The sequence below is a fragment of the Podarcis vaucheri genome (genome assembly GCF_965113315.1).
Source record: "Podarcis vaucheri genome assembly, chromosome: 5".
Taxonomy (NCBI): Eukaryota; Metazoa; Chordata; class Lepidosauria; order Squamata; family Lacertidae; genus Podarcis; species Podarcis vaucheri.
In genome coordinates, this window is record NC_138763.1 from 42,007,550 (window position 1) to 42,034,340 (window position 26,791).

Here is a 26,791-nt window from a genome sequence, read left to right on the forward strand (position 1 = left end):
TGAAGTTCTGTGATGCAGAAGAGAGCAGGACTAAAACCAATGGGTGGAAATTGCAAAGGGACGGATTTTGGCTAAACACTTAAGATCAGGTTACTAGTGATAAGAGCTGTGTGAAAATTCAACAGGGGGCTTTCCTTTGCCAAAACACTGAACAAGTGAACATAGTAGATAGGAGAACCAAAATAAAATGGTAAACTGTTTTGAAGGCAATAAAAACACCAGGAGAGGGAAGAAGGACAAAATAGTACACCAACATCATCATTTCACAGGCATGGGTGCCATTCCAATGCCTGGAGGGAAAGGATGTAAACGGACAATTGTAGCTCTCTAGTGCTCCCTTCTGGTTTCAACTTGTAATTGCTTGGTGGATAAAGATGGAACTTCAAATGATTAAAATGGAAATGAAGTGGATTAGGTTTCTTTCTTCTAAGAAGGAGGAAATCCCACAAGGATTATGAGCATAGCTGTGTTCATGGAATGCTAACATTTACTTCAGCTAGTCATTTACTTTAATTGGAGAAAAAGGCCAGAGAGGGGGGAGAAATGTTTGAAAGCAAGTGATTCCTGGTCTTCCTTAATGCTCTGTAGAAATAGCATAGAAGCAGTTTTTGTTTGACTGAAACAAAGGCTCTCTGAGTGTGTGTCTGAGTAAATATTTGAGGTTAGGGATTAACTAGCATTCTCAGAGTCTGATGGCAGAAAAGTAGACAACTGTGATTCAGCTGGTGAAATCAGTAAGTCTTTTGGAAGGGTTTTTTCCAGTACTAATTCTCCTTTTTAAAACATTTTCTTTAACCTAGTCAAAAACAGAAGAGGTAAAAAGTGGGAGAGATAACAGTGGGAAATCTGGAAAGAGAATCAGCAGTACATTTAGTGTGGCGTTCTCCCCCAAATACACGAGTGTGGTGTTCTTTTTGCTTTGGGAACACACAATGATATTACAGTAAAGCAACTTTATGTTTTGCATATAATTATTTTTTTTAGGAGGATGAATGTGCTACTGTGAAGGCTAAACATAATTTAGTTAAATATATAATGGGATCAGGAGTGGTGGCTGTGGAAAAAATGTTCCAATGTCTGTAGAGTAAATAAGTCTAAGTATGAAACTGTCTACCATACTATATATATGCCTGTGTAAACTATAACAGTTATAAATGTGGAGCTGTATTAAATCTTAATACAAATATATAGTGTTATAGGAGCTTGTATTTCCTTAAAACAAATGGTCAGATCTTCGGTGGTTATTCTCTTAGGTGTGTGATGTGTTGTGCAATGTGGAGAATCTTTACCCTCTCGGTGTTTTCAGCTGCCTTCATATTGCCTAGTGGACATGAAGGCTCAGGTATATCCTCCTTCTTTCCTGCATTACTCTTTATCAAATACACTGTGTCCTATGAAATTTCTGTGGGGACGATAGTAAGGGCACAAGCCCCAGAGACAGTTGCGTTCTCTCTCTATAGAATTCTCTTCAAAATAGTTTCAGATTACATAGGGAGTTAGAATGTCGGTGCTTTCACTTGACATGGAAGCCAGTCTGGGCAAGGAGGGGTGTACAATAGAGTATATCTCATTGCAGAGCATTGTTAGGTAGGCCCCAGCATTCATCAACACCATTCTGATAGTTTAGTGGCAGCCAGTGTGTTTCTGGGCCTAGTTCAGAGTGCTGGTGCCCTAAACAGTTTGGAACTGCATTATTTTGAAGATTGCTTTTACCCACATGTCTCTTCTCACTGGTGAAATTAGTTATGTTGGTGAACACATGAGGCAGGGCCTTCCTGGTGTTGGCCCTGCAGTTGTGAAACATCTTTTCAGTTAATATTTCCCTGGCCCCTTCAGGTCTGGCATCCAAGACCTTAAAAACATTTTTCACTGTTGACTTCCCTTAAGAGAATGTTGGTGATCTAATTCAGCATCTTTCATATGTCTATTTGACTCCATTCACTCAGTGCTTCATACTCTGATTGCTGTTCCATTCCTTTTATTTCTCTCAGAGTCACATCTCTCTGTGAGGGTTTAACCCTGAAAAGTGACTAATAAATAAATAAACTGCTAAAGTCAACATTATTTTCTCCTTTCCAAGTTTTAATAATCCCTCAGTATTTAGTGTTTACTATTTTAAAAACTCTTCTCCCTCTCCTCTACTTCAATTATATAAAATAAAAGGGGAATACACTGTGAATAAGTGCCTGCAGATAGCATGATGTTGCTATAAATGGCCCAGATGGATATTTTTGTTTTGTTTTCTGCCTGAAGTATTTTATAGTAGCCAAGAAGCAAACCAAGTGCTGAAAATCCAGAAGCGGGCAAATAGTTTTTTGGAAGAATTAAAGCAGGGCTCATTGGAACGGGAATGCCGAGAGGAAGCATGTGATTTTGAGGAAGCCAGTGAAATATTTGAAACCAAGGAAGCAACAGTAAGTTATTGCTAAAGACTGGGAACTAAGCATTGAATCGCATTGCCACTTGAGGTAAAACAGAAAATGGCGTCCCCTGCCACCACCTCCTCCTCCTCCATTGCTCCCCACCCCCACCCCCCGTTGCCACCTGAGGTGATTAGATGCAGGCCAGGGAAGCCCCAGCACATTGTAGGCAGTGGGGGAGGAAAAAAGAGGTTGGAGAGGTACAGGTGGCGGTAGCTGTGGCCTCGCTTTTCCAAGTGGCAGGTGTGAATGGCAAATGCAGGAAATGGCAGCGGTGTGCTCCTTGTGGGCCCTGATCTCGTGCCCCTCCCAGCTTGCCCTGCCACCTGAGGCAACTGCCTCACTGAAGCTATTGGGTCGGCCATCCCTGTAAAGCAGTAATATGCTTCCCCAAATGCTGAATCTATTCAGCTGTCATGTTTTTTGTGCCAAATTTGGGTAGGTGGTGTCCAATAATAATTAGTTCCAAGGAGGTTGATTTTCCTATCTGCACCGAAATGTTGTGTGGCAGAATCAATATAGAATCATGGAGAAGACTCCATTTCAAGTATTAACCTCGATTTTGTTTCTTTCAGCTGGAGTTTTGGACAAAGTACTTTGGTAAGTAAAGAAGTTTCACCCCCTATAATTAAATAAATGGGATTCAGAATGTCAAGAAAAGTGAATAAGATGACTATAATTGGAAATTGTTTTAGTTTAATAATGATATTGGAAAGCTGTTACTTTTAAATTACAAGGAAACTCAGAAGGGAGGGATTTGAGGAAGTCAATCAAGATGTTTAAAAAGTTGGATTTGTGAAGAATTAAGTTTGCTATTATTGTTTATTTGTTTATTGTTCCCCCCCTTTCCCCCCTCCCTTCCCCCCATTTTTTTTTCTTTTCTTTCTTCTTCTTTTTTTCCTTTTCTGTTTCTGTGTATTATTCTGCTTTGTGGCTTGTGTTATTATGGTGGAAAAATTTAATAAAAATTTATTATAAAAAAAAGAAGTTTCACTTTGAGTGTAGTGGGAACCTCTCTCTCTCTTTTTCTATCGTGTATTTGTGTGTCCCCATATTTAGATATGTTTTATTAGGACTTTCCTACACATTTCCTTAATAGCGAGGTTCGCAGCACACCGAAAGATCTCTACAATTTAACCCTTGGGGGCGAGCACTGAGGTCACAGATTAGCCTATTATTTCTGTAGTCTGGAAGCAGAATTTCACTGTAAAGTTCCCCTGTGTCCTAAGCAAGTTAATGCTTTTGTGTCTGCTAATATTTTCTGTAGATGAAGCATAACCAAGAGAGGAAGTTTATATAATGGGGTGATGTAGTTAACTCTTCCCTTGCAAAGAGACATACGACATATGGTCTGAGTTTCCCTGCAAATGTGTTTTCAGATGGAGATATGTGTGAATCCAGTCCATGTGTCGATGGATCCTGTCGAGACGGCATTGGACGATTTGACTGCATTTGTAACAAAGGCTGGGAGGGGCGCCAGTGCCAATATGGTAATATAATCTTCAATTCTCCATTTTACTATCAAAATGCAACTGTTGTTCTTGTGTAAGGGGTTTCTCTATTCCTTCGAGTTCAGATTGATAATACAACAATTTTGTATAGAATATGCATGCTGTTCTAAAGCCCCTTTCTTGATGTACACAAACTATAGAACTTGCAAATGGAAAAGTTATGCTTCTTTCTTTTTAAGTAGTGAGAAGTTAAGGATATTCCGCCTGCAGTCAGGTTTACTCCCTCCCCTCCATAAACAGGAGACACACAGGCTAACATACTACTGGTGCTCAGTTATCAACACATAAGGTAAAGGTAAAGGTACCCCTGCCCGAACGGGCCAGTCTTGACAGACTGTGGGGTTTGTGCGCCCATCTCACATTTATTGGCCGGGGGCCAGCGCTGTCCGGGGACACTTCCGGGTCACGTGGCCAGCGTGACATCGCTGCTCTGGCGAGCCAGAGCCGCACACGGAACGCCGTTTACCTTCCCGCTGGTAACCCGGGGGTGCTTTCGAACTGCTAGGTGGGCAGGCGCTGGGACCGAACAGCGGGAGCGCACCCCGCCGCGGGGATTCGAACCGCCGACCTTTCGATCGGCAAGCCCTAGGCGTTGAGGCTTTAGCCCACAGCGCCAACCGCGTCAACACATACTAGCTCTCTAATCCAGCATTAGTAGTGTGTCAGCCTGTCCCCAGGGTATTGCTGCAGAGGGAAAGGTCTTACTTGTTCAGCACTTTTAAAAAACAAATAAGCAAAAGGTTTGTGTTTGTTAAGGGCCATGGTGGTGGCAACTTTCTTAAGTGTAAGAGGTGTATATTGTGACTGGTAATCCAATTCATTCAGTACACATGCTTCTTCATATATAGGCTGTTAAATCTACAGTGGTACCCTGCAAGACGAATGCCTCGCTCAACGAAAAACGCGCAAGACGAAAGGTTTTCTTATTTTTTAGCCGCTTCGCAAGACAAATTTTCCTATGGGCCTTTCTCGCAAAACGAATTTTTTTTTTTTGAGTTTTTCCCCACAGGCTCCCTCTAAACTTCAGCGGAGCGGGGCGGGCTGGGAGGGAATCCCTTGGCCCCCCGCCGGACTTCCCGAAGCTCTTTTGAAGTCCGGCGGGGTCCAAGGGATTCCCTCACCGCCGCCCGCCTTTAGAAGCGCTTGGGGAAAGCAGCGCGCTTCGCTGCTTTGCCCAGAGTGCTTTTAAATGTGGGCGGCTGGGAGGGAATCCCTTGGACCCCCGCCGGACTTCCTGCAGCTCTTTTGAAGTCCGGTGGGGGGAGAAGGGCTTTTCTTCCCACCGCCAGCCTTCAGAACAGCCTTCTGAAGGCTGGCGGTGGGAAGAAAAGCCGTTCTCCCCCCGCCTGCCTACAGAAGAGGAGCGCTGCCCCTTCACCTCTGTCCCCAGAGCTTGCCGTTTTCCCCCGGCCTGCCTTCAGAAGAGGTCCAGGGACAGACTGTCCCCGGACCTGGTCTGAAGGCAGTCTCCATAGGAACGCATTAATTGATTTTCAATGCATTCCTATGGGAAACCATGCTTCGCAAGACAAAAAACTCGCAAGAAGAAAAAACTCGTGGAACGAATTAATTTCGTCTTGCGAGGCACCACTGTATGTACATATTGTATTGAGGCAGGAGCCACAGACCCACTAAAAACGGGGGGGGGGGGGCAGCATACAAGTAGAAAGCAATTCTCCAGCCTGAGAAGAGTTTTGAAACTACAGATTGAGCTATCTGACAGCCACCTGAACCTAGCCTGACCCACAGTTCAAAGGTGCCCCTCATTAGGCTCACTTCAGGTGAGCTTGGAAGGACAAGCTATGAATCTGTGGCTTGTGGTGACAGAGGTTCACTCAGTGATGTTTCTGTTTGCATATTGTTTGGGAAAGTGAGGATTCAGTAGGTTTTGCCTTTAAATGCAACTATATGAAATTCCTCCCCTATCTCCAGCTGCAACACATTCAGTCAAGTTTGTTTTCATGTTGAGTTTGGATTCCACCCACCACCCCCCCCAGTAGTTCACTGCAAGGAGAATCATTATTTCCAGCACAGCTCACCATGTTCAGAAAGTTAATGCTGTGTCATAAGAAAGGGAGGAGACAAATGTTCAATAATGAAAAGAATACGTTCAGCCATCAAATTGTTCTGTTTCTGCACAGTTTAAGAGGAGGAGAAGGTTGAGTGACATAAATAGCTCCTTCAAGGAATAGGACTGCCTCCTTTCAACATGTATTTTACTTCTTTTGATGCCTAGTGGTTGACTACACCAACTGTTCAATTTCCAATGGTGGCTGTGAACATTTCTGTAATGAGGGCCAACAAGACAATGACCAGTACCGCTACTGCAGTTGTGCTTCAGGCTATCGGCTGTCTGATAATTATACTTCTTGTGAACCTGTTGGTAAGAAAGCTGGATAAGCATGAGCTTGGCTTTTCAAATCAGAGGCAGCCACATTATTTAAGGCATAATTTTATAATTCAGTCTCTTTGCAATATCAGGTATGTGGGTCCCTCCCTTCCTTCTTCCTGTTCAGTGGCCTGTAGCATCATGGAATAGCCATGTAATAAATAATAATAATAATAATAATAATAATAATAATAATAATAATAATAATTTATTATTACACCTCATCCATCTGGCTGGGCTTCCCCAGCCACTATGGGCAGCTTCCAACAGAATATTAAAAATACGATCAAACATTAAAAACTTCCCGATACAGGGCTGCCTTCAGATGTCTTCTAAAAATTATGTAGTTCTTTATCTCCTTGACATCTGAAAGGGGGGCAGTGTTCCACTGGGCAGGCGCCACGACCCAGAAGGCCCTCTGCCTGGTTCCCTGTAACCTCACTTCTCACAGTGAGGGAACCGCCAGAAGGCCCTCAGAGCTGAATGTTGGGGTGGAGACGCTCCTTCAGGTTTACTGGGCCTCTAAATGCTATTCAGTAGTATTGCCTTTCTAGCTGCATTCACAAGTATTTAATTGTTACTATGAAGTATAAGAAAGGAAATGAGGGCAGTCCTACCCTTAGGCAAAATGAGGGAGCCAACTCAAGTGGATGCCAGGTACCCACCACCCATGCTATGCTGCTGTGAGAGCGTAAAAAAACCATACCTTTTTTAAACACACAGCTTTATTGTGGTCCATAGACCCAAAATACACAGTACAACAATAGAGTGTGGGTGTGTATATGTTCAGGAAGTACAATGCACTTAGATTGGGGGGGGGGGCCTGCAAATAGGAAATAGCTCATGCTTAGATAAGTTCCATGGCATCCTAAACATGTGTACTAGGGCAGTAGTTGCCAACATGGTGCTGGCATGTGCACAGGTGCCCACAGAGGTCTCCCCTGATGTCCACAGTGTCCCCTCTCCCTGCTGAAATTAGATTTAAAAGAAGGGTGGCATGGTGGCCTTTAGTGGAGTGGGATCTGTATGTCCTGCCTTTTATCTGTATAGCTGTGTTTTTAGAATTTTATTGGATGTCTTTAATTTTTGAGGGGAAAAACCTAATAATAATACATATAAAATTAGGTTGTAGATTTCTGGACTCTACCATCTTCAGGTGGGGTAATGTATTCCCCCATGTTTCTATTAATAACAAGAACAACAACTTCCCTGCATGTGTTAAATTGGCACATTCGGGTGATGGGCTGTTGCTAAAAATATCTCCTGACAGGTTATGTACAATATGCAATTAGATTTTTTTTAAAAAAATGGGTGCATTGAAAATTATTAAAGTCCTCATGCAATCTGAAGTGGTAGAGTCCAGAATTTTACCACCATGTCAGTAATAATAATTTATTATTACGGTCAAAGACCAGTTCAGAAGCACAACTGAGACTGCTTTCACAAGAGTAAAATAGATATTTAAAGCAATATACAATAAACAATAACAGCTTATAGATTAAAATTAAAATAGTCGCATGAACACAAAAAGACCTAAAGTTAAACTAACATGCAGATGTTGAATGGCTCTGAGGTATATTTCACATTCTCTGGATTGTGGATGCTTCCAAGTGGAGGTTCGATTAGAGCAGTGTTTTTCAACCACTGTTCCGTGGCACACTAGTGTGCCGCGAGACGTTGCCTGGTGTGCCGTGGGAAAAATTGAAAAATTTGAAAGATTCTTTTTTTAAAAAAGTCAAATTTTCACCCACTAGGCGGGCGCTGGACTGTGTCCACCCTATTTTCCATCCATTCTGGGTGGGGATCAGATCGGATGGGATCGGATGAGAGCGGACAGGCGGTCCGCTCTCATCCGATTCCCCATAGAGAGCAGCGGGGCTCTGACATCTCCCTCTCCGCACACAGTGGTGGTGTGCCTCGTGATTTTTTTCATGAAACAAGTGTGCCTTTGCCCAAAAAAGGTTGAAAAACACTGGATTAGAGAACCGAAAATTGGACACCAGGTTGTCATGTTGTTGTTTTTACTTACTTGATTTCCCCCTGAAAGGGTAACTCTGGGTTAAACGGCATTCTGATGACAACATTGTATGGATGCTCGTGGCAGGGGGACCGCTCACATGCATGAACCCAACAGATCATATTATTTACTAGATTTATATCCCACCCTTCCTCCCAAGGAAGCCCACAGCAGCAAACATATGAACAAAAAAATGTTGTTATTTGGCATAAAAGAGGCTAAGATTCTGTATATTTTGGCATAACATCTAGTTCTGGCCTCAAAGGTACCAAAGGAGTTAAACAAACAAACAAACACAACTTAAAACATTTTAGTGTGTTATATTATTGCTACAGATTACTTACAAAGCCAAAAGAATTCGGGATTTCCCACAGCTTGAGCTAATGAGAAATTGGGAAGGAGATAGCTTAGATAATTTATACAACTTCTAGAAATCAGCAAAGTAGCTTTGAAGGCTGGGCTGGATTCTTTTTGATGTAAAGTGATAGAAATTGTACAGACCTTCCTAGGTTATCCTTCATCTTGCCTTTCTTTTTTCTTTATTTTACAGTGGAGTTTGCCTGTGGAAAAGTCCATAATTTCAACTATAAGACTGCTAAAGTAATTGGGGGAACACCTGGAAGAAAAGGACAGAGTCCCTGGCAGGTAAGAACTAATAAAAATATTGAATGGGTTTGTCAGGCCCTGCTGCTTCTGTCAGTCTCAATGATTGTCAGAACCCCAGGGGTGTCTCTTATTTTCAGAGACCCCCTGGTGAGGCCTTGTTCTCATACTTCTGGCTGCTCATATCATCATTGATTCCACCTGTATGTATTATTTCTTCAGGTAAGTACTCTTTTTTTACCCTCTCCTGTCCTGGCTTTCACTGGTGGATGCAGTACTTGGAACCAGCTCAGTTTTTGCCAAAGACTTTAATGCATCAATCTCTGTAAGTAAGTCTATGATGTGCATCAGAAAGCCATATGAAAATGTTTGTCATTCTAGACCTAGAACAGCAACTTGAGTATATGGGGGATTCCTCCAGATTGTCAGTATTTTGCTAGTGGAATTCATACGCATACTGAAAATGTTAGGTTTGCACAATTATAGTAAATTAAAGTGTTCTGTCGCCCTAGCACAACAAGCCTACTTTTAAACAGAAACAGACTTTTTGCAGTTAGGAAATGCATTGAAAAGTGTGGGATGAACAAATGATTAATGGGAAGACATATAAACACTTTGCAAGTAAATCAGAAAAAATGAATGATGATGAATGCTCATATAACCTTCCCACAAACAAATTGGAACAATTGCTCAGTAAAGGTCGGATACAATCTAAACTCCACAGAAGCTTTGTGCAAGCAAGTCAAGAGGAATGCTGCATAAATAGCTCATCTGGAGGAACCTAAGTCAGTAGAATAACCAGCACAGATGTATTGGACACACGCAGTCAAGGATGGATGAATGAAGTCAATAGCTTTCTTTCTCTTCTTCATTGCAGGTTATGCTGAGCAATAGTGCAGGCAGATTTTTGTGTGGTGGTGTTCTCATTCACCCCACCTGGGTGCTGACAGCTGCACATTGTTTGAAAAGCCTACGAACAGTCAAACTGACATTTGGTAAGGAGAATCATGACTGCATTTCTTTTTAATATGGGACAACAAAACCCTCAATCAATACTATTTAAATTCTTTCAAACTAAGTAATGTCCAAGCCATAGATGCAGGGAGTATGGTCCAGTCTAGACTGAAAAGACTAAACGTGGTGACTGGTACTAACACACGTGAACAGATATAAAGATCTGGTCACCTCTTGCTGAAATTATGGAATTTGCATACTGCAAACCTGATATATGGAACTGACATAAAAGGAATAAAAATTCTATCTTGGGTTTGTGCTGCTTTGGAGTAGGGATGGAATTTATACATCAGCAAATCACATGGTAAAACATTTCCTTTGGTTGCAGCTATGGGTTCTGCATGCTGGCATGACTCCTGGTGCTGGTATGACAAAGGCCTTTTGAGTTTAGAGGAAAAACAAGCAAAGAGGGGCATGTTAGAAGTTATAAACTTTTGCATGATGTAGAAAGGAGAGAGTGTTTTTCCCTCTCTCAGAATAGTTCAATACTTCTTTATACAGTGCATCTTCAAACTATTGAATTCACTCTCACAGGATGTAGTGATAGCCATCAACTTTGGTGACTTCAAAAGAAGGTTAAACAAATTCATGTTAGTTAAGTCCTCCCTCCATTGTAGAAGCCAGTATACCTCTGAATACAAGTTGCTAGGAATTGCAGCAGGGGAGCGTGCTGTTGCATTTAAGCCTTGCTTGTGGTTTTTCAGTAGGCATCTCTCTGACAACAGGGTACTGGAATAGACGGGCCTTTGGCCTATCCAACAGAGCTCTTGTTGCATCCTGATGTTCTCACAGTTAAACAAAACAAAACAAAACAAAACAGTATTTCTGGAAGACAGCTAGTCAGGCATTTCTCCCCAATGTATTGCTTTCTATATGCAGGAAGGGCACATTCAAGCATATGATCTCTGACCTCTAGTTTTAAGTAGTACAGCCCTGCAGTGCACAAAACCATTCTTCTCATTCACTACTTGCTTATGAACTGTAAGAATCCTCTCCCTGGCCATGATTCAATCCAAATCTCTCTCTATATATATATAACTGCACTCTCTCCTTTTCTTCCTCTATGTGCTTTTCATGGTACAACCTCACTGTTACAAGTACGGTGTGGTATACAATTCTGCTGAATGTACACAAATTCTGCAGGGACACGAGCCTTTTATACTCTACACATAAATTCTGCAGGCATACAGGCCCTTTTTTATACTGCCACTTGTTCCTGTTACGGATTTGGATTTTGCTGAGCCTGAAATGCAAGAAAGAAATACCCCCTCTTCTTTATGAGTTCTGCTAAAGTATTTTGAGAGAGGTAAGGTTGACTTAGATCCCAAGAGAAAGGACAATTTCCAAGTTTCCCTATTGCCCTTACAGGTAAATATTATCGCCGGCGAACAGAAGAAAGTGAGCAAACTATTTTTGCAGACAAGTTATTGCCTCATGAAAACTACTCTGAACTTACCTCTGAAAATGACATTGCACTGCTGCACCTACAACGCCCAGTTCTTGTCAACAAGTTCACAATTCCTATTTGCCTGCCTTCCAAGAATCTGGCAGGGCACTTGGAGAGAGAAGCGACACAGGCTGTGGTGACAGGCTGGGGGAGCCAGAGTGAGGACTCGAAGGTGAATTACTCCTCTGTTCTCAACTATATTGAAATCCCTGTGGCACCACGGAATGACTGTGTCAATTCTATGTTGAATTCTGTCTCGGAAAACATGCTCTGTGCCGGGATACTGGGAGATAACCGGGATTCCTGTCATGGAGACAGTGGTGGCCCTATGGTCACCAAATTCAAGAACACCTGGTTCTTAATTGGACTTGTGAGCTGGGGAGAAGGCTGTGGAGCAATTGATAACTTTGGAATCTACACCAGAGTCAGTGCATATCTTGACTGGATCTATCAGCAAATGAAAGACAGCATAATCTCACCAAACACTGTCACAAAAGAAGGATGAGGGAGTACTTTGGCAGTACACTCGGTATGCCCATTGTCTTCTGCTAATAAATACAGAATATACAAAGTGAGTATGTGTGGTGTGTTGCATTTCTTAAATAAGGAGGTGGACAACTTGTTTGGTTCCAAGGCCACATGCAGGAGTGGCAGGTTGTTGGGAGACAAAGGCCAATCACTGCAGCCACAGCCACCCACATAATAACACGTGTGGGACAGAGTTTGTTGCTATTGTCCATGACACCATCTCTTTAACCATAAACCTCTTGACCTTGGAACAGGCTTAGAAGGTCTGTTCTGCCATAGAGACAGATTGGAGATGCTGCTGTTCTACTGACCACCCTGTAACCCATTGGCATCACTGGTCAGGCTGACCAAGGTAGTCTCTTGTTCACATTCAGCTTTATGTGCCTGGCAAAAAATAATAATATTAAAATAAAAATTAAAAAGGAGGATGAAATTGGGTGGGTGTCTGGGGAAAAATGACTTTAGCAATCCTACCTGCCATTGCACACAGTGTATATCGACTATATGTGAGTTTGGCTTAATGCACTATTCCTGGAACGTAACCCCCATGTAAGTTGCATGTTTACTGTACTTAAAGAACTGTGAGCCCTGTGGGGAGGGCAGAAGAGGGGAAGGTCGGATTGTTCCTGAAGAGACTGCCAAGAGCCAAAATAACTTTGTTGTCTTAATGTTTACATTTTGCATTTTTTTGTTGTTGCTTTTTTTTTTTTTTTGCATTTCTTGCTTTCATTGTAGTATTTTTAGAACTCTCTCTCCCCTGAGAGGTTTGACTGGCTCCATGATTATTCTCTTTCTATTTGCCTGGGAATTTTTAATTTTGTGATTTGTTTTTATGCTGGATTTTTATTGCCTGTTGCAATTTTCTATGTTTTCCAGTTGCTTAATCACTGAGCAAGCCTCTGAAAATGCTTTGAAAATAATTATTAATATAATATAATATAAATATCTGCCTTGAGCGCCTGAGGGAAAGACTGTGTCTCAGCGCACAGTAAATAATATATTCTGTCCCCCAGCTCCCAAATATCAAATATTTAACAGTGTGGGTTTCTGCTATGAGCAGAAAATATAAAAATAAATAACTGTGGCTCTGGGGAGGAAGTACATTTGCCTTCCAGAAAACATCTTTTTTGCTGGCAAATAGTATATGCGTAGAAAGTTTGGTACAAAAGTTCACAATGCCTTCAGAAGACCTGATTGTGGAAAGCATTTCAGGCAGTGGTTTGTTTATTTATTTAAAGTCTTGATATCTTAATCATATTTCTAGAGTGGTTCACAAAAAAAATCAAACAATTAAAATGTAAATACCAAAAGAAGCAGCAGGTAAAAGCCACCAAATTATAATAACACCATAAAACTGAGGAAGGTGTTAGCAACCAGCAGCAGTCAAACTTAGCTCGTTTAGCGGGGAGTTTAAAGGGGGAGGCCCAGAGTTCTGTCACTTAGTGTGCATAGGACCAGAGACATGGAGGGCGAGGGAGTTGCTGCAGTGATCTGTAACACCTGTGCCATGTTTGTCATTCTGCCAGAGAACAAGCAACAGTACACTTAAGTGCAAGCTGGTTGTCTCGCTGGAAGAGAAGGTGCAGCAACTTGAGGCCTGCCTAGCTACACCTCAAGGAACAGGACAACATGCAGAGTTACTTGATAGAGTTGGGTTGACTGAGATTGAGCACCAAGATAGATGGGAGTGCACCCAAGGTGGAGAAAGATCACCCATTGCAAGAGCCTAGTACAGTGCACAGAACAATTATTCCCACCACCACCCCAGTAGATAAAGAGACAGGAGGCAATGGATTTGGAGGAGTCATTTTCCATTCTTGATCTAACCCTATCAGATCCAAGGCTACTGACCGTGGATGAGTGTGCTGATAACGTACTTGCTACCTTCTGTGGAGACGACATTAGAGAAACGGAATTGCAGCCTTGAGATGACAAGCTGGGAGGAAGGAGTAGGAAATAATCAAACCATAAGTTTGTAACTTATCCCAACAATATCAAAATAAACTCCAAGAAACAAGAGGGGAAGACTCGAGAACAACAGACGCAGACCTCATCCCATAGAATGGGCCTATCCCATAGAATGATTCCCGCTACTCCCCAGAGGAGGAGGAGGAGAGGAGTGGTGGTGATAGGTGACTCCCTACTGAGGGAAACAGAGGCAGTATTGTGTGGAGGAAACAGGATGTCACAGGAGGTGTGCTGTCTTCCAGGTCCAAAGATTCACAATGTGATGGAGAAGTTCCCAAGTCTTCTAAAGTCCACTGGCCACTACCCCTTCTTTCTGATTCATGTGGGTACAAATAATACTGCCACACATAACCTGCAACACATAGTGAAGGGATTGTGAGACACTGGGAAGGAAGCTAAAGAGATTTGGGGCACAGATAGCCTTTTTATCACTCCTTCCTGTTGAAGGTCGTGGCCAACGAAGAGAGAGGAAAATACTTGAGGTAAACCACTGGCTGTGCAGGTGGCATATCAGGAAGCATTTGGCTTCTTGGATCATGGTTTCTTCCTTGAAGTAGGACTTCTGGCGAGAGATGGGCTGCACCTCACAGCAGTTGGCAAGAATGTGTCTTGGGAATCTGATCAGAAGAGCTTTAAAATAGATCTTGAGGAGGAGAGAGAAAACTATAAGAACGACAAAAGAGCACCTGGCACTGGGGATAATAGTTTCATTGATGCACAGGAAACGGAGGTGGCACTCCAGAAACCTGCTAAAGGGCAAGAAACTACAGGAAGGAAGCAGCTGCAGGGAACAATTCATGGTTTCAGTTGTCTCTACACAAATGCACAGAGTATGGGAATCAAACAAGATGAACTGGAGCTTTTAATACAGGATGGCAAATACGACCTGGTAGGCATTACTGAAACCTGGTGGGATAAGACTCATGACTGGAATGTAGGAATTGAGGGGTATAACCTGTTCAAAAGGAATAGCTTAAACAGGAAGGAAGGAAGGAGGAGTAGCATTGTATATAAAGGATGTGTACACTTGTGAAGAAATCCATGACCTGGAGCATGAAAAGCAGATTGAGAACATACAGGTAAAAATTGTAGGAAAAGGCCCTCTCTCTGGCAGGCACCTGGCTTAGCTCAGATGGTGGGCACACCCCTTTGAAGTGTGAACATTTATATTTAAAAAGCACCATAATTAGAGTACAGTGGTACCTCAGTTTAAGAACAGTCCTGTTTACGAACGATCCGGTTTGCGAACTCTGCAAAACCAGAAGTAGTGTCTTGGTTTGTGAACTTTACCTCAGTCTAAGAACAAAATCTAAACGGTGGAAGGGCACTGGCAGCAGGAGGCCTCATTAGGGAAAGCGCGCCTCGGTTTAAGAACGGACTTCCGGAACGGATTAAGTTCATAAACCGAGGTACCACTGTAATGGCATTTTAGGATCTGATCAGCTTTTGAATTAAATACTCTTTTCTTTCAGCTGAAAGGGTGCCCCATCCAGAGGGCCCAGGCTACTTTGTCAATATTTGTGGTAGATTAATCATCAACAGATAAATTCCCATAGCTTTCTTTCCTGTTGATCTAAATAGCACTTTGTCCTTCCTAATCAGGTAAGAGACCACAGTCTTTTTATCTTACATTGTCCTGGGGGCTGCTTCCTTTAGGAAAAGTGGTGTTAGATGGAACCTGGAATTTTTATTTTGCACATTTCCTTTCAACATCCATACCATTTCATTTCTGATGAGGTTTCAGTTGCTTGATGCCCTTACCCTGTAAAGATTGGAAGTAAATGTGTTACTTGAAAATTTTATCTGGCATCCATCAGTAACTGTAAGAAAGTCAACGGATAAGCTATGCCAATCTGATGCCTTCTTCAGACTTCAAACAGGCAAACAGGACAGTCAAAGGAACTGGCTTCTCTGCTCAAGATATCAGCTTTACCAATAAAATGCATCTATTATTTGCTATTTGAGATTGAATTTATTAGAGGCTCCCATCTTCTCCACATTCAGATTTGACAGAGCAGAGCAGCTGAGTTACTACTGCAATGCATTAACTGCCTGGTTTTAGACGATAGTTAAAATCCTTCAAAGTTGTGAATTTTTCTTGCCTTTTAATCCCTTTATTTCTATATTTGTTTCTCCCTTAATCCAGTCCCCACTCCCCTGGTTTTGCTCCCATTTTTCCTGGTTACCTCTCATCTCCTGTGTTTGAACAATACATTGGTGTTCTTTTTCTTCCATGTGTAGGTAACTTATACGCCAAATCCCGCTAAATACTCTAGCCACTTCAGCTGTATAATGGCTAAAGTTTCCTCAGGTGTGGCCTTGCTTTTACTAGTGTACTCCCTCTACAGCAGCCTACCAAGTTCATTGTCAGGTAGGTACTTATTATCCACAGAGTGCAACTGTGACTGTAGATTGGAGGTGGCTTAAACTGCGGTCTTCCAAATGCTGTTGGACTCTTTATCTCCCATCAGCCCCAACTAGCATGGCCATTAGTCAGGGGTTGATGGGAGCTGTAGTCCAGCAACAGCTAGAGGGCCACAGGTTAGCTACCCCTATTGTAAAAAAGAGAGGACAATATGAATATCCATACCATAGCTAAGACCTAACACTATCAGTACTTAATTGTAAGCACAAGAGGAATTCCATCCTAAATCACTGTTGTGTCTTCTATTTTACTCGCCTAATTTCTACCCTGGGATTAACCCTGGAGTTGCATCACTGTCAGCAAATATTTTCCCCTATCACTTACTGTATTACATAAGGGGGGGGGGATGATCTAGTGTGCCTCCTACCTAACTTCTTAGCTCTACACACAAGGAGACATGCAACAGAATCCTATCCATGCTTACTTGGTACTAAGTAACATTGTGCTGAGTGTGTTACTTCCTAGTAAATGTGTTTAGGATTTCAGCCTGAATATTATTATTTTTTAAATGTATTGAGGCTTCAAAGGAAACATGGGAACATAACCCACCCCTTGTTAAACACTTTCCTCTACCCAACCGCCTTGCCCAAACCACAGATCCCTATGGGGAAACATTATTCCAAACTTTCAAATGTGAGTCTAGTGGATGTCACTGTATAATTGATGTTCTGTCATGTATGTGATGAAACGGTACCAGGTCCAGGGCTAGCACTATGATGAACCACCCTGAAACCTCCAGGTATAGGGCGGTATATAAACTCAATAAACAACAACAACTACTACTACTACACACCACGAGGCCATTGCCTCAGGTGGCAGGATCCTGTTTGGCAGTGGAACAGACTCCCACGAGAGGTGGTGGACGCTCCTTCCTTGGAGGTTTTTAAACAGAAGTTGGATGGTCATCTGTCATGGATGCTTTAGCTCAGATTCCTGCATTGCAGGGGGTTGGACTAGATGATGCTTTGGTCCCTTCCAACTCTATGATTCTGTGATCCAGGAGTGGCAGATCCTGCTACTGAACCTGCTGGTTGTCTGCAGGTGAAGGGGCCGCCACTGGCACGGATGCCAGTGCTGATTCCTGTGGCCTGCCTTGGGAGACGTTTGCTCCAGCAACAGCACTTGAAGCCAGAGAGGAGCAGCACCTAGATCAAAAGAAGCCAAAAGACCAAGCCACAACTTATTCAGGGGTCTTCCTGCTTCCAGCTTATCCGATTGGTTCACCTTCTCCTTCTGGCTCTTCTGATTGGTGCTTTTCCCCTGGGTTTCCTGGGCGTCCATTGATTTTGTGTTTGATTCTGCTGCTGTTGCTGCTGTCAGGAAAAGCAGGGAGCTGCATTTTGCTATGCTGAGAGACATGGGTGTAGCCAGAATCTAATCGGGGGGGGGGGCAGGTTTTATGTTGGGGGGGAGAGAACTGAGTTATCTGTGACTCTGTTGGTCAGTTACTTAACATTTTTATTTACTAAATTGTTGGTATAAAGTTGCTGAATGAACTCTGCAGGATTGCAGTTTGAATGGAAGAATCAAGGTTCATAGTGCCAGCTCATTTTGCTTTCATACCGGTAGTTTTTTTGAGAAAAGACGAGGCAAGCCAAATCCTGAGAATTCATAAACGTGCCAACCATTTATTCGAGGAGGTTCGCCAAGGAAATATGGAAAGAGAATGCAATGAAGAAAGGTGTTCGTTTGAAGAGGCAAGAGAGATTTTCAAATCAGAGGAGAAAACGGTGAGGAATTGAACTTGAGGAAATCTAATGCTGGTTTGGACAGTTGTGAAATACAATGAGATATACCTATCCAAATACCCCACAGAGTGAATCACATCAGATGGGCATAGAATAGTCTGCTGTCCCACTCATATGGATCAACATCATAATTGTTTGTTTGTAATTATTTGTTATCCCACTCTTTAGCTGGAAAACCTTCCAGAGCAACTTGCACATTTTTAAAAAATGAACACCGTCCCTGCCCTCAGGTTTATAGTCTAAAAGACGTATGGAAGAAAGGATGGGAAGGAAGGGGGGGGGGGAAAATAGTTAGAAAATATATAACTCAAACTCATAGCTTACTAAAATCAACAAATAAAATCAATGATTAAACATAACAAAAGTGTCTTGCCTTACCCATACTCTCAAGTATGATGGGTGGGGTTCTACGGAATGTCATACTAAAGAGGTAGGTGGGTCACTGCCTATTTTCTCTCCTATGACCCAGACCCAGTATGAATGGGATCAATGTACTATGTAAGAACCTGAGTTAGTAAGGCAAAGATTTGTAGCATTGGAACAATGGGGGGTGGCAATATATAGAAGTAGGCAGTTTCATCCATCAGAAGTATCTTAATTTAACTAATACAGAAAATCATATATATATATATATATGGAAATGGAAAGTCCTTTCTGATTACGCAGCCTGTTTACCCAATATTTTATTTTTTACCATTTTACAGGTGGAGTTTTGGTTCATATACAACAGTAAGAGATTTTCATTTCCTTCTTTTTTGTGCTGTCAACTGGTTCCTAATGCAAAGTGAAGGCCAGTAAAGCCCTCAGAAGGTTCCTTTGGTCTCATCCCTCTTGATCTTCCATTGTTCATTGAATACATTTTTGTTTCTGCCAGGCTTTTGGCTTGCTAGGCTGAGGGTTTTTTAAAATGTATACTGATATGTGTTAGATTATTTTCCCCATCTTCCTTGTTTAGTTTTACCGACATTAATTTTGTATGTAATTTTAATGTTGTAACTGTGTTGTGTATTGCAGAGTATAAAACATTTAAATAAATAAATACCTCTCTCCCCCGCAAGGCCATCTTTTTAATGCCTTTATTTTTATCACAAGCTTCTCTCCTTACATACAGATTTGGACACTTGTAAAGAGAATCCCTGTAAGAATGGTGGCATCTGCAAGGTTAAACGCTATATAACTGTTTGCACTTGTCCTCCCAGATTTGGAGGGAGCCACTGTGAAATAGGTGAGTACAGAATATGGGCTGATATGAACATTTGTTACCTTGTTTGCTTGCTTCCCTAAGATATTTATATGCCAGCCAATAACACTGAATGGCTTAAGTACAAAACTGAAAACAGTTCAATGCACATTTAAAACATATGGCTTCCTCCAGAGAATCCTGGGACTGGAGTTTGTTAAGGGTGCCCTTATCTCTGAGGGATATATTACAGTTTCCAGACTTCTTTGGCAGAAGTCCTTCTGTTGCCCGTGTAGCTGCATTACAGCACCTGTTGCTATTATGTAATAGCATCTATGACATGTTACGTATAATGACTGCCTATTATGCAGCCATATCATAGCATCCATTACACATGATAAATAATGATCCAAAATAAAATGTATACTTCTAATGCAGAGAAATCTGAATGCTGGTACAAGAATGGTGGCTGCTGGCAATATTGCCATGACAATGAACGTTCGCTTCAAGTGACCTGTTCTTGTGCATTGGGATATACGCTAAGTGAAGATGGAGAGAGGTGCACACCGTCAGGTACTCAATACTGATTGAGATGCCCCTCATGTTTTGGAATAGCGCTTTCCATCTTACAAAATGTTTCGTTCTCATTTTTCCCTCCTGCTGCTGAAAGTTGAAGCAATGTTGGCTTGCTCCTAGCCACTTAGAATGAGTTTATAATTCTGTGAAAATTATCTCTTACATTCATACCAGCACAATCATTCTAGCAACATGTGGTTGTTGTTGTTTAGTCATTTAGTCGTGTCCGACTCTTCTTGACCCCATGGACCAGAGCACGCCAGGCACTTCTGTCTTCCACTGCCTCCCGCAGTTTGGTCAAACTCATGCTGGTAGCTTCGAGAACACTATCCAACCATCTCGTCCTCTGTCGTCCCCTTCTCCTTGTGCCCTCCATCTTTCCCAACATCAGGGTCTTTTCCAGGGCGTCTTCTCTTCTCATGAGGTGGCCAAAGTATTGGAGTCTCAGCTTCAGGATCTGTCCTTCCAGTGAGCACTCAGGGCTGATTTCCTTAAGAATGGATACGTTTGATCTTCTTGCAGTCCATGGGACTCTCTCGAGTCTCCTCCAGCACCATAATTCAAAAGCATCAATTCTTCAGCGATCAGCTTTCTTTATGGTCCAGCTCTCACTTCCATACATCACTACTGGGAAAACCATAGCTTTTATTATACAGACCTTTGTTGGCAAGGTGATGTCTCTGCTTTTTAAGATGCTGTCTAGGTTTGCCATCGCCTTTCTTCCAAGGAGCAGGTATCTTTTAATTCGTGGCTGCTGTCACCATTTGCAGTGATCATGGAGCCCAAGAAAGTAAAATCTCTCACTGCCTCCATTTCTTCCCCTTCTATTTGCCAGGAGGTGATGGGCCCAGTGGCCATGATCTTCGTTTTTTTGATGTTGAGCTTCAGACCATATTTTGCACTCTCCTCTTTCACCCTCAATAAAAGGTTCTTTAATTCCTCCTCACTTTCTGCCATCAAGGTTGTGTCATCTGCATATCTGAGGTTGTTCATATTTCTTCCGGCAATCTTAATTCCAGCTAGGGATTCATCCAGCCCAGGCTTTCGCATGATGAATTCTGCATATAAGTTGAATAAGCAGGGAGACAATATACAGCCTTGTCGTACTCCTTTCCCAATTTTGAACCAATCAGTTGTTCCATATCCAGTTCTAACTGTAGCTTCTTGTCCCACGTAGAGATTTCTCAGGAGACAGATGAGGTGATCAGGCACTCCCATTTCTTTAAGAACTTGCCATAGTTTGCTGTGGTCGACACAGTCAAAGGCTTTTGCATAGTCAATGAAGCAGAAGTAGATGTCTTTCTGGAACTCTCTAGCTTTCTCCATAATCCAGCGCATGTTTGCAATTTGGTCTCTGGTTCCTCTGCCTCTTCTAAATCCAGCTTGCACTTCTGGGAGTTCTCGGTCCACATACTGCTTGAGCCTTCCTTGTAGAATTTTAAGCATAACCTTGCTAGCGTGTGAAATGAGTGCAATTGTGCGGTAGTTGGAGCATTCTTTGGCACTGCCCTTCTTTGGGATTGGGATGTAGCAACATATATACCGTATTAATTGCATGCTTCATTGTTTGCCTAGGGCCAAGCTTGCATTTTGTGAACACCCAGAGCCAAACATCCCACTAAAAGGAACTGTATCCTGCAGCATGTTTTTATTTGCTATGCAATTGTAATTGCACCTGCTGCCAGTTAATGGCTACATCCAAATTATTAATTCAGCTTTCCACCCCCATAAGGAATTGCCAAACAGCTGATTCCCCTCTGATGCATCCAGTGTTTTTTCCCCCTAAAAAAATGTTTAGGAGAACTCTCATTTTCCTACTCATATTGAAATAAGGCTAAACTTAGATTTACAAAATGTTTAGGGGTATGCGTACCCCTTCGTCCATCCCCCCCCCCGAAAAAAAAGCACTGGATGCACCACACCACCAACCTTTAGGCTCTCTGTTTCCCAATACTAATTCACACCCTTCAGAAATGGGAACCAATTATCCTGGCCTATCTGTACATTACAGTATTTTTGAATGCTTATTATTTACATGTATATCCTGCCTTTCCGCTTAGGCCCTTAGGGCAGAGTGCATGGTTCTCTCTTTTATTTACATACCAACCATTTGAGGTAGTAGGATAGGCTGGAACCAATGGCCTAAGGTCACCTAATGAGCTTCATGGCTGAGGAGGAATTTGAACCTGGGTCTTCCCAACCCTATCTCTAAGGATTTGGTACAGTTAAGGAGGTGGGGAATGTTTCTCTCCCCCCCCCCTTTACCCCCCATTGATTCAGAAGGGGGTGGGGCAGAAATCTTCTGAGGTGTTGAAAGTGATTATTCTTCCTTAGGTTCCTCACTTTTCATGTTACAAGCAGTGGGATATAAATGCCAGGAAATGTCATGTGGTGTTGCCTCCTTCACTTACTTGTCTAAACAGACTGCTTTACACACAACAAATTTGTCTAATCCCACCCCTTTTAAGATCGCTTTGCCTGTGGACTGGTTAAGAGATCAACACGCTCTAACAAGGAAGGATCAGAAGAGTACAACCAAACTAATGCTTGGGATATGACTGGGACGGATACAAGAGTTGCTCAGGAGAACGTGGCCCACTGGAATCAGTCACTGGCTTACAACTCCTCAGCAAGCCTGAATGACACTATGGAGGGAGAGGCTGAGGAAGAAGGCACCGAAGAGATGAAAGGAAACTTCACAGACTCCTTCAGCTGGCTCAACTTCAATAACAGTGCTGAAATGGATGGTTCCAGGGTAGTTGGAGGCTCATTCTGCCGCCCAGGAGGCTGTCCCTGGCAGGTACAGATACTGTTTTGACAAAATTGCCTCACTTTACATTGTTGTAGTTGTGCAATGGCAGGGCCAGGTCATATGACCAGTGAATTGACGTTAAACAAACAGCAAAATAGCTCTGTGTCTGCACAGTGAGCATCTGTCATCACCTCCCCTTCAACAGCATGGCTCCATCTGCACTGTACATTTAAAGCTCTTTAAAAAGCCATGGCTTCTCCCAAATAATCCTGGGAGCTGTACTTTGTTAAGGGTGCTGAGAATTGTTAGGAGACCTCTGTTCCCCTCAGAGAGCTGTAATTCCCAGTTTCACGAGAAGAGGGAATGATGGTTAAACTACTCTGGAAATTGCACCCTGAGCAAACCACAGTTCCCACAATTATTTGGGGGGAAAGCATGGCTGTTTCAAGTGGTGTGATCCTGCTTCAAATGTATAATGCAGATGGGCCTTTGTTGGAACATTGTTCCCTAATGTCTGTTTGCTTGATCCTGTGGGAAGCTGCAAATGTATCCCACATACGTAGAGACATTTGCTGCACATCATTATATATCTCTATAAGACCCTCTTCTTGCATTTTGTTTCACAGCTAAATAACTGAATTACCTTTAAAGAAAATTCCCATACAGTGGTACCTCGCAAGACGAATGCCTCGCAAGACAGAAAACTCGCAAGACGAAAGGGTTTTTGGTTTTTTGAGTTGCTTCACAAGACGAATTTCCCTATGGGCTTGCTTCACAAGACGGAAACGTCTGGCAAGTTTGTTTCCTTTTTCTTAACACCGTTAATACAGTTGCGACTTGACTTCGAGGAGCAACTCATAGCACGCGGTGTGGTAGCCTTTTTTGAGGTTTTTGAAGACTTTGGTATTTTTGAAGCTTTTCCAAAACTTTTCCGAAACCGTGCTTCGCAAGACGAAAAAATCGCAAGACGAAAAAACTCGTGGAACGAATTAATTTCGTCTTGCGAGGCACCACTGTACATATATTCCTTCATCTCTCCATACATTGCTGGTTATTGGTCTCCTTTCCTTGGATTTTTGTTTTCTTTCCATAACTTGTTAAAGGTTCCTATCTGAACATGCCTGCAGTACCGGTAGTAGTAGTAGTAGTAGTAGTAGTAGTAGTAGTAGTAGTAGCAGTAGCAGTAGTAGTAGCAGCAGCAGCAACAACAACAATCTTATATGCCTCCATCTGATTAGGTTGCCCCATCCACTCTGGGTAGCTTCCAGGAATTAAAACATGAAACACAGTAAAACATCAAACATCAAAAACGTCCCTATAGAGGGCTGCCTTCAGATGTCTTCTAAAAGTCTGATAGTTGTTTACAGTATTTCCTCAACGTCTGATGGGAAGGTGTTTCACATGGCAGGCACGACTGCTGTGTAGAGTATATGCATATTTGATTGAGTGAATCAACAGTGTTACTTTTCCCCATAGGTACTGCTCCAAAATAAGAGAGGTTACGGTTTTTGTGGTGGCAGCTTAATCAGCCGTCGGTGGGTGCTCACTGCCGCACACTGCCTGGATACAGTTATCCCACATCAAGTTACTGTAGGTGAGCCACAAGGACAATCAAAAGATTGCACTGTTTGTTCTTTTCCAAGCATGCCCCCAAGAAGGTACAATGAACTCTTACATCTATAATTGTTTCACTTTTTAAAAAAAAAGAGCCTTCAAGGTCATTGAGATTAGTGCATATAATTACAAACTTTTCCAATGTTGTTATCAGCACCCAACAAATTGCCAGTTTTTAAGTTAAACTTGTGGGTGCACTTTCATGGAAGACTTGATATTGAAGTGCAATACAGAAAACCTGCAATTTACAGTGGTACCTCTAGTTACAAACTTAATTTGTTCCGGTGGTCCATTCTTAACCTGAAACTGTTCTTAACTAGAGGCGTGCTTTCACTAATGGGGCCTTTTGCTGCCACTGCGCCTCCGGCACACGCTTTCCATTCTCATCCTGGGGCAAAGTTCTCAACTTGAAGTAACTCTTCCAGGTTAGCGGAGTTTGTAACCTAAAGTGTTTGTAAGCTAAGGTGTTTGTAACTCAAGGTATCACTATATGGGAAAAATGACTTTGGCAATGGCACCTGCCACTGAACCTAATTTTTTTTACTACACAGGCACCCCACGCCCCCACCTGCATGTGACAGCGTATACGGCCAGTGCCAGGAAGGAAATAAATAGATAGATAGATAGATAGATAGATAGATGATAGATAGATAGAATCATGCCAGGAAATGGCAAGAGAAAGCTACAGAAAACCTCCCCAGAGCCATCAGGACATCAGTTTGGGTGGAGGAAGCCCTGAAGAGACTGGAGCTTTGTTTAGTGGGGCTTTGTTTAGGCTGCTTAGCTGCCCCACCTAACAGTTGTTGTGTGGGGTAGTGCAGCAGCAGCCGCTGCTTTTCTACGCATACTCCAGCTTCCAGCCAACCCAAGAGCTTCAACTCCAGATATTCTGATCTGGACTGGGGAGAGAGCTGGAGAGCAGAAAGAAAATGGGCATTTAGAGATTTTTTAGAGGGTGCTCCCCACTTATTCAATTTTCGCTTACGTGCCCAGGGTCCCGGAACATAACCCCTGTGTAAGTGGGGAGACACCTGTCCACAGTTTTGGCTTTTGGTGTGATCCCTGGAACCTAATACCCACATAAGCTGCAGACTTATGGCAGAACATTAATTGAATGAGAGACTGTGACTTAAAACATTTTGGATCTGCACACTAAAACTGGTTTCTTTGGATCCTTTTCCTATTTCTCCTAAGGCTATTTAAAAATCAGCTTTAATTCCCTGCCCCCTACCCTGCTTCCATTAGGAACAACTAACTGCACAAAGGTATCACACTCTTCTTACATTTCATTTGCCTTTCAGGAGATTTTGACATACATCAGCGAGAACGGCATGAACAAAAGGTGGGAGTTCGACAGTACTGGAAACATCCTCAGTATGACTCTACAAACTTCAACAATGATATTGCGTTGATCCAGCTGACCAGCAGTGTGGTTTTCAGCGAGCACGTACTCCCCATCTGCCTTCCCAACCCTCAGCTAACTACTTTACTGATTGGAGAGGGGGCATCAGGAATGGTTAGTGGATGGGGTGCTACACATAGCAAGGGTAAGTCAACTCGCTTCCTCATGAAAGTCAGCTTGCCTATTGTGAGAGCAGACACTTGCAGGCTGTCAACCGAGAAGCTCATCACTGACAACATGTTTTGTGCAGGCTATGCTGAAGAAGCGCAAGATGCTTGTAAAGGAGACAGTGGAGGACCTTTTGCTGTAGCTTATCGCAGCACCTGGTATCTCCTGGGGGTTGTCAGCTGGGGGGAAGGCTGCGCCGAAGTGGGAAAATATGGGGCTTACACACGTGTATCCAACTACATTTCATGGATAAAAGAAACCATTGAAAGCACGACTGATTCGGAAGGACTTTCACGTTCCCTGTAACTGAAGCAATTTTTTTAGTATACTCTCTGCACATTTGACAATTATTTGCAAGTACTTGTGTACACAGTTAACACTGCAGGACCGCTTCCTCAGCTGTTCTTGAAAGTTGCTCCAGTATCCAGAAATATGAGGCATGGGAGAATTTACACACATATCTTCAGCTGGGGATAACTTTATTTTAATAACTTTTTTAAAATGAAGGTTTTGTAGCCAATTTCCTTTGAGTAATAGTGTGTAGTACGTTTAGTTCACTGTTCTACACACATACAACTTGCAGTAGTCTTGAAGCAGTAACCAGGATGTGAAAGAGGACTCAAGCAATCACTGTTACCTAGCCACGGCAATTTTATTTCTCATAATTATTCCAACTTAAACTTCATTAAATATCTAGTCTGCAGCCCCCCACCTTGCTGAGCATGGTGACTTAAGTAACCCCAAATACTTTACGAAGTAACAGTCATATTTTTGGACATGTTTTTGAACGTAAGAATTGTAGGCAATTGCTGTTTTGCATGGGAAATGTATGTACACTTGGTCTGTCGTGTCAGGGATTCTCCCTGGCACCCATTCAGATTAATGGCATAAAAAACATCATTAAATAATTTTTCAAGTGTCCAATATGGAAAGTTATTCTGGCATACACTTAGCCACTCATGTTACTATAATGTTTTTTAGCTTCAACAGCACAGGAGAGGTATAATTCCTTTAAATTCTCTAGAGCAG

The 26,791-nt window shown here is 42.5% G+C and overlaps 1 protein-coding gene across 1 annotated transcript; it reads left to right on the top strand.

The window, feature by feature from the left end:
- Positions 1-403: 403 nt before the first annotated feature.
- PROC (protein C, inactivator of coagulation factors Va and VIIIa) lies at positions 404-26,686 on the top strand. Its single transcript, XM_082223747.1, has 17 exons — positions 404-734; positions 1,254-1,342; positions 2,254-2,414; positions 2,996-3,020; positions 3,800-3,910; positions 6,168-6,314; positions 8,888-8,982; positions 9,818-9,935; positions 11,323-11,903; positions 16,139-16,268; positions 17,892-18,052; positions 18,775-18,799; positions 19,182-19,295; positions 19,689-19,823; positions 22,295-22,626; positions 24,055-24,172; positions 25,494-26,686. The coding sequence occupies exons 2-17, from the start codon at positions 1,261-1,263 to the stop codon at positions 26,066-26,068; spliced, it is 2,910 nt and encodes a 969-aa protein (XP_082079873.1). The 5' UTR covers positions 404-734; positions 1,254-1,260; the 3' UTR covers positions 26,069-26,686.
- The last annotated feature ends 105 nt before the right edge of the window (positions 26,687-26,791 follow it).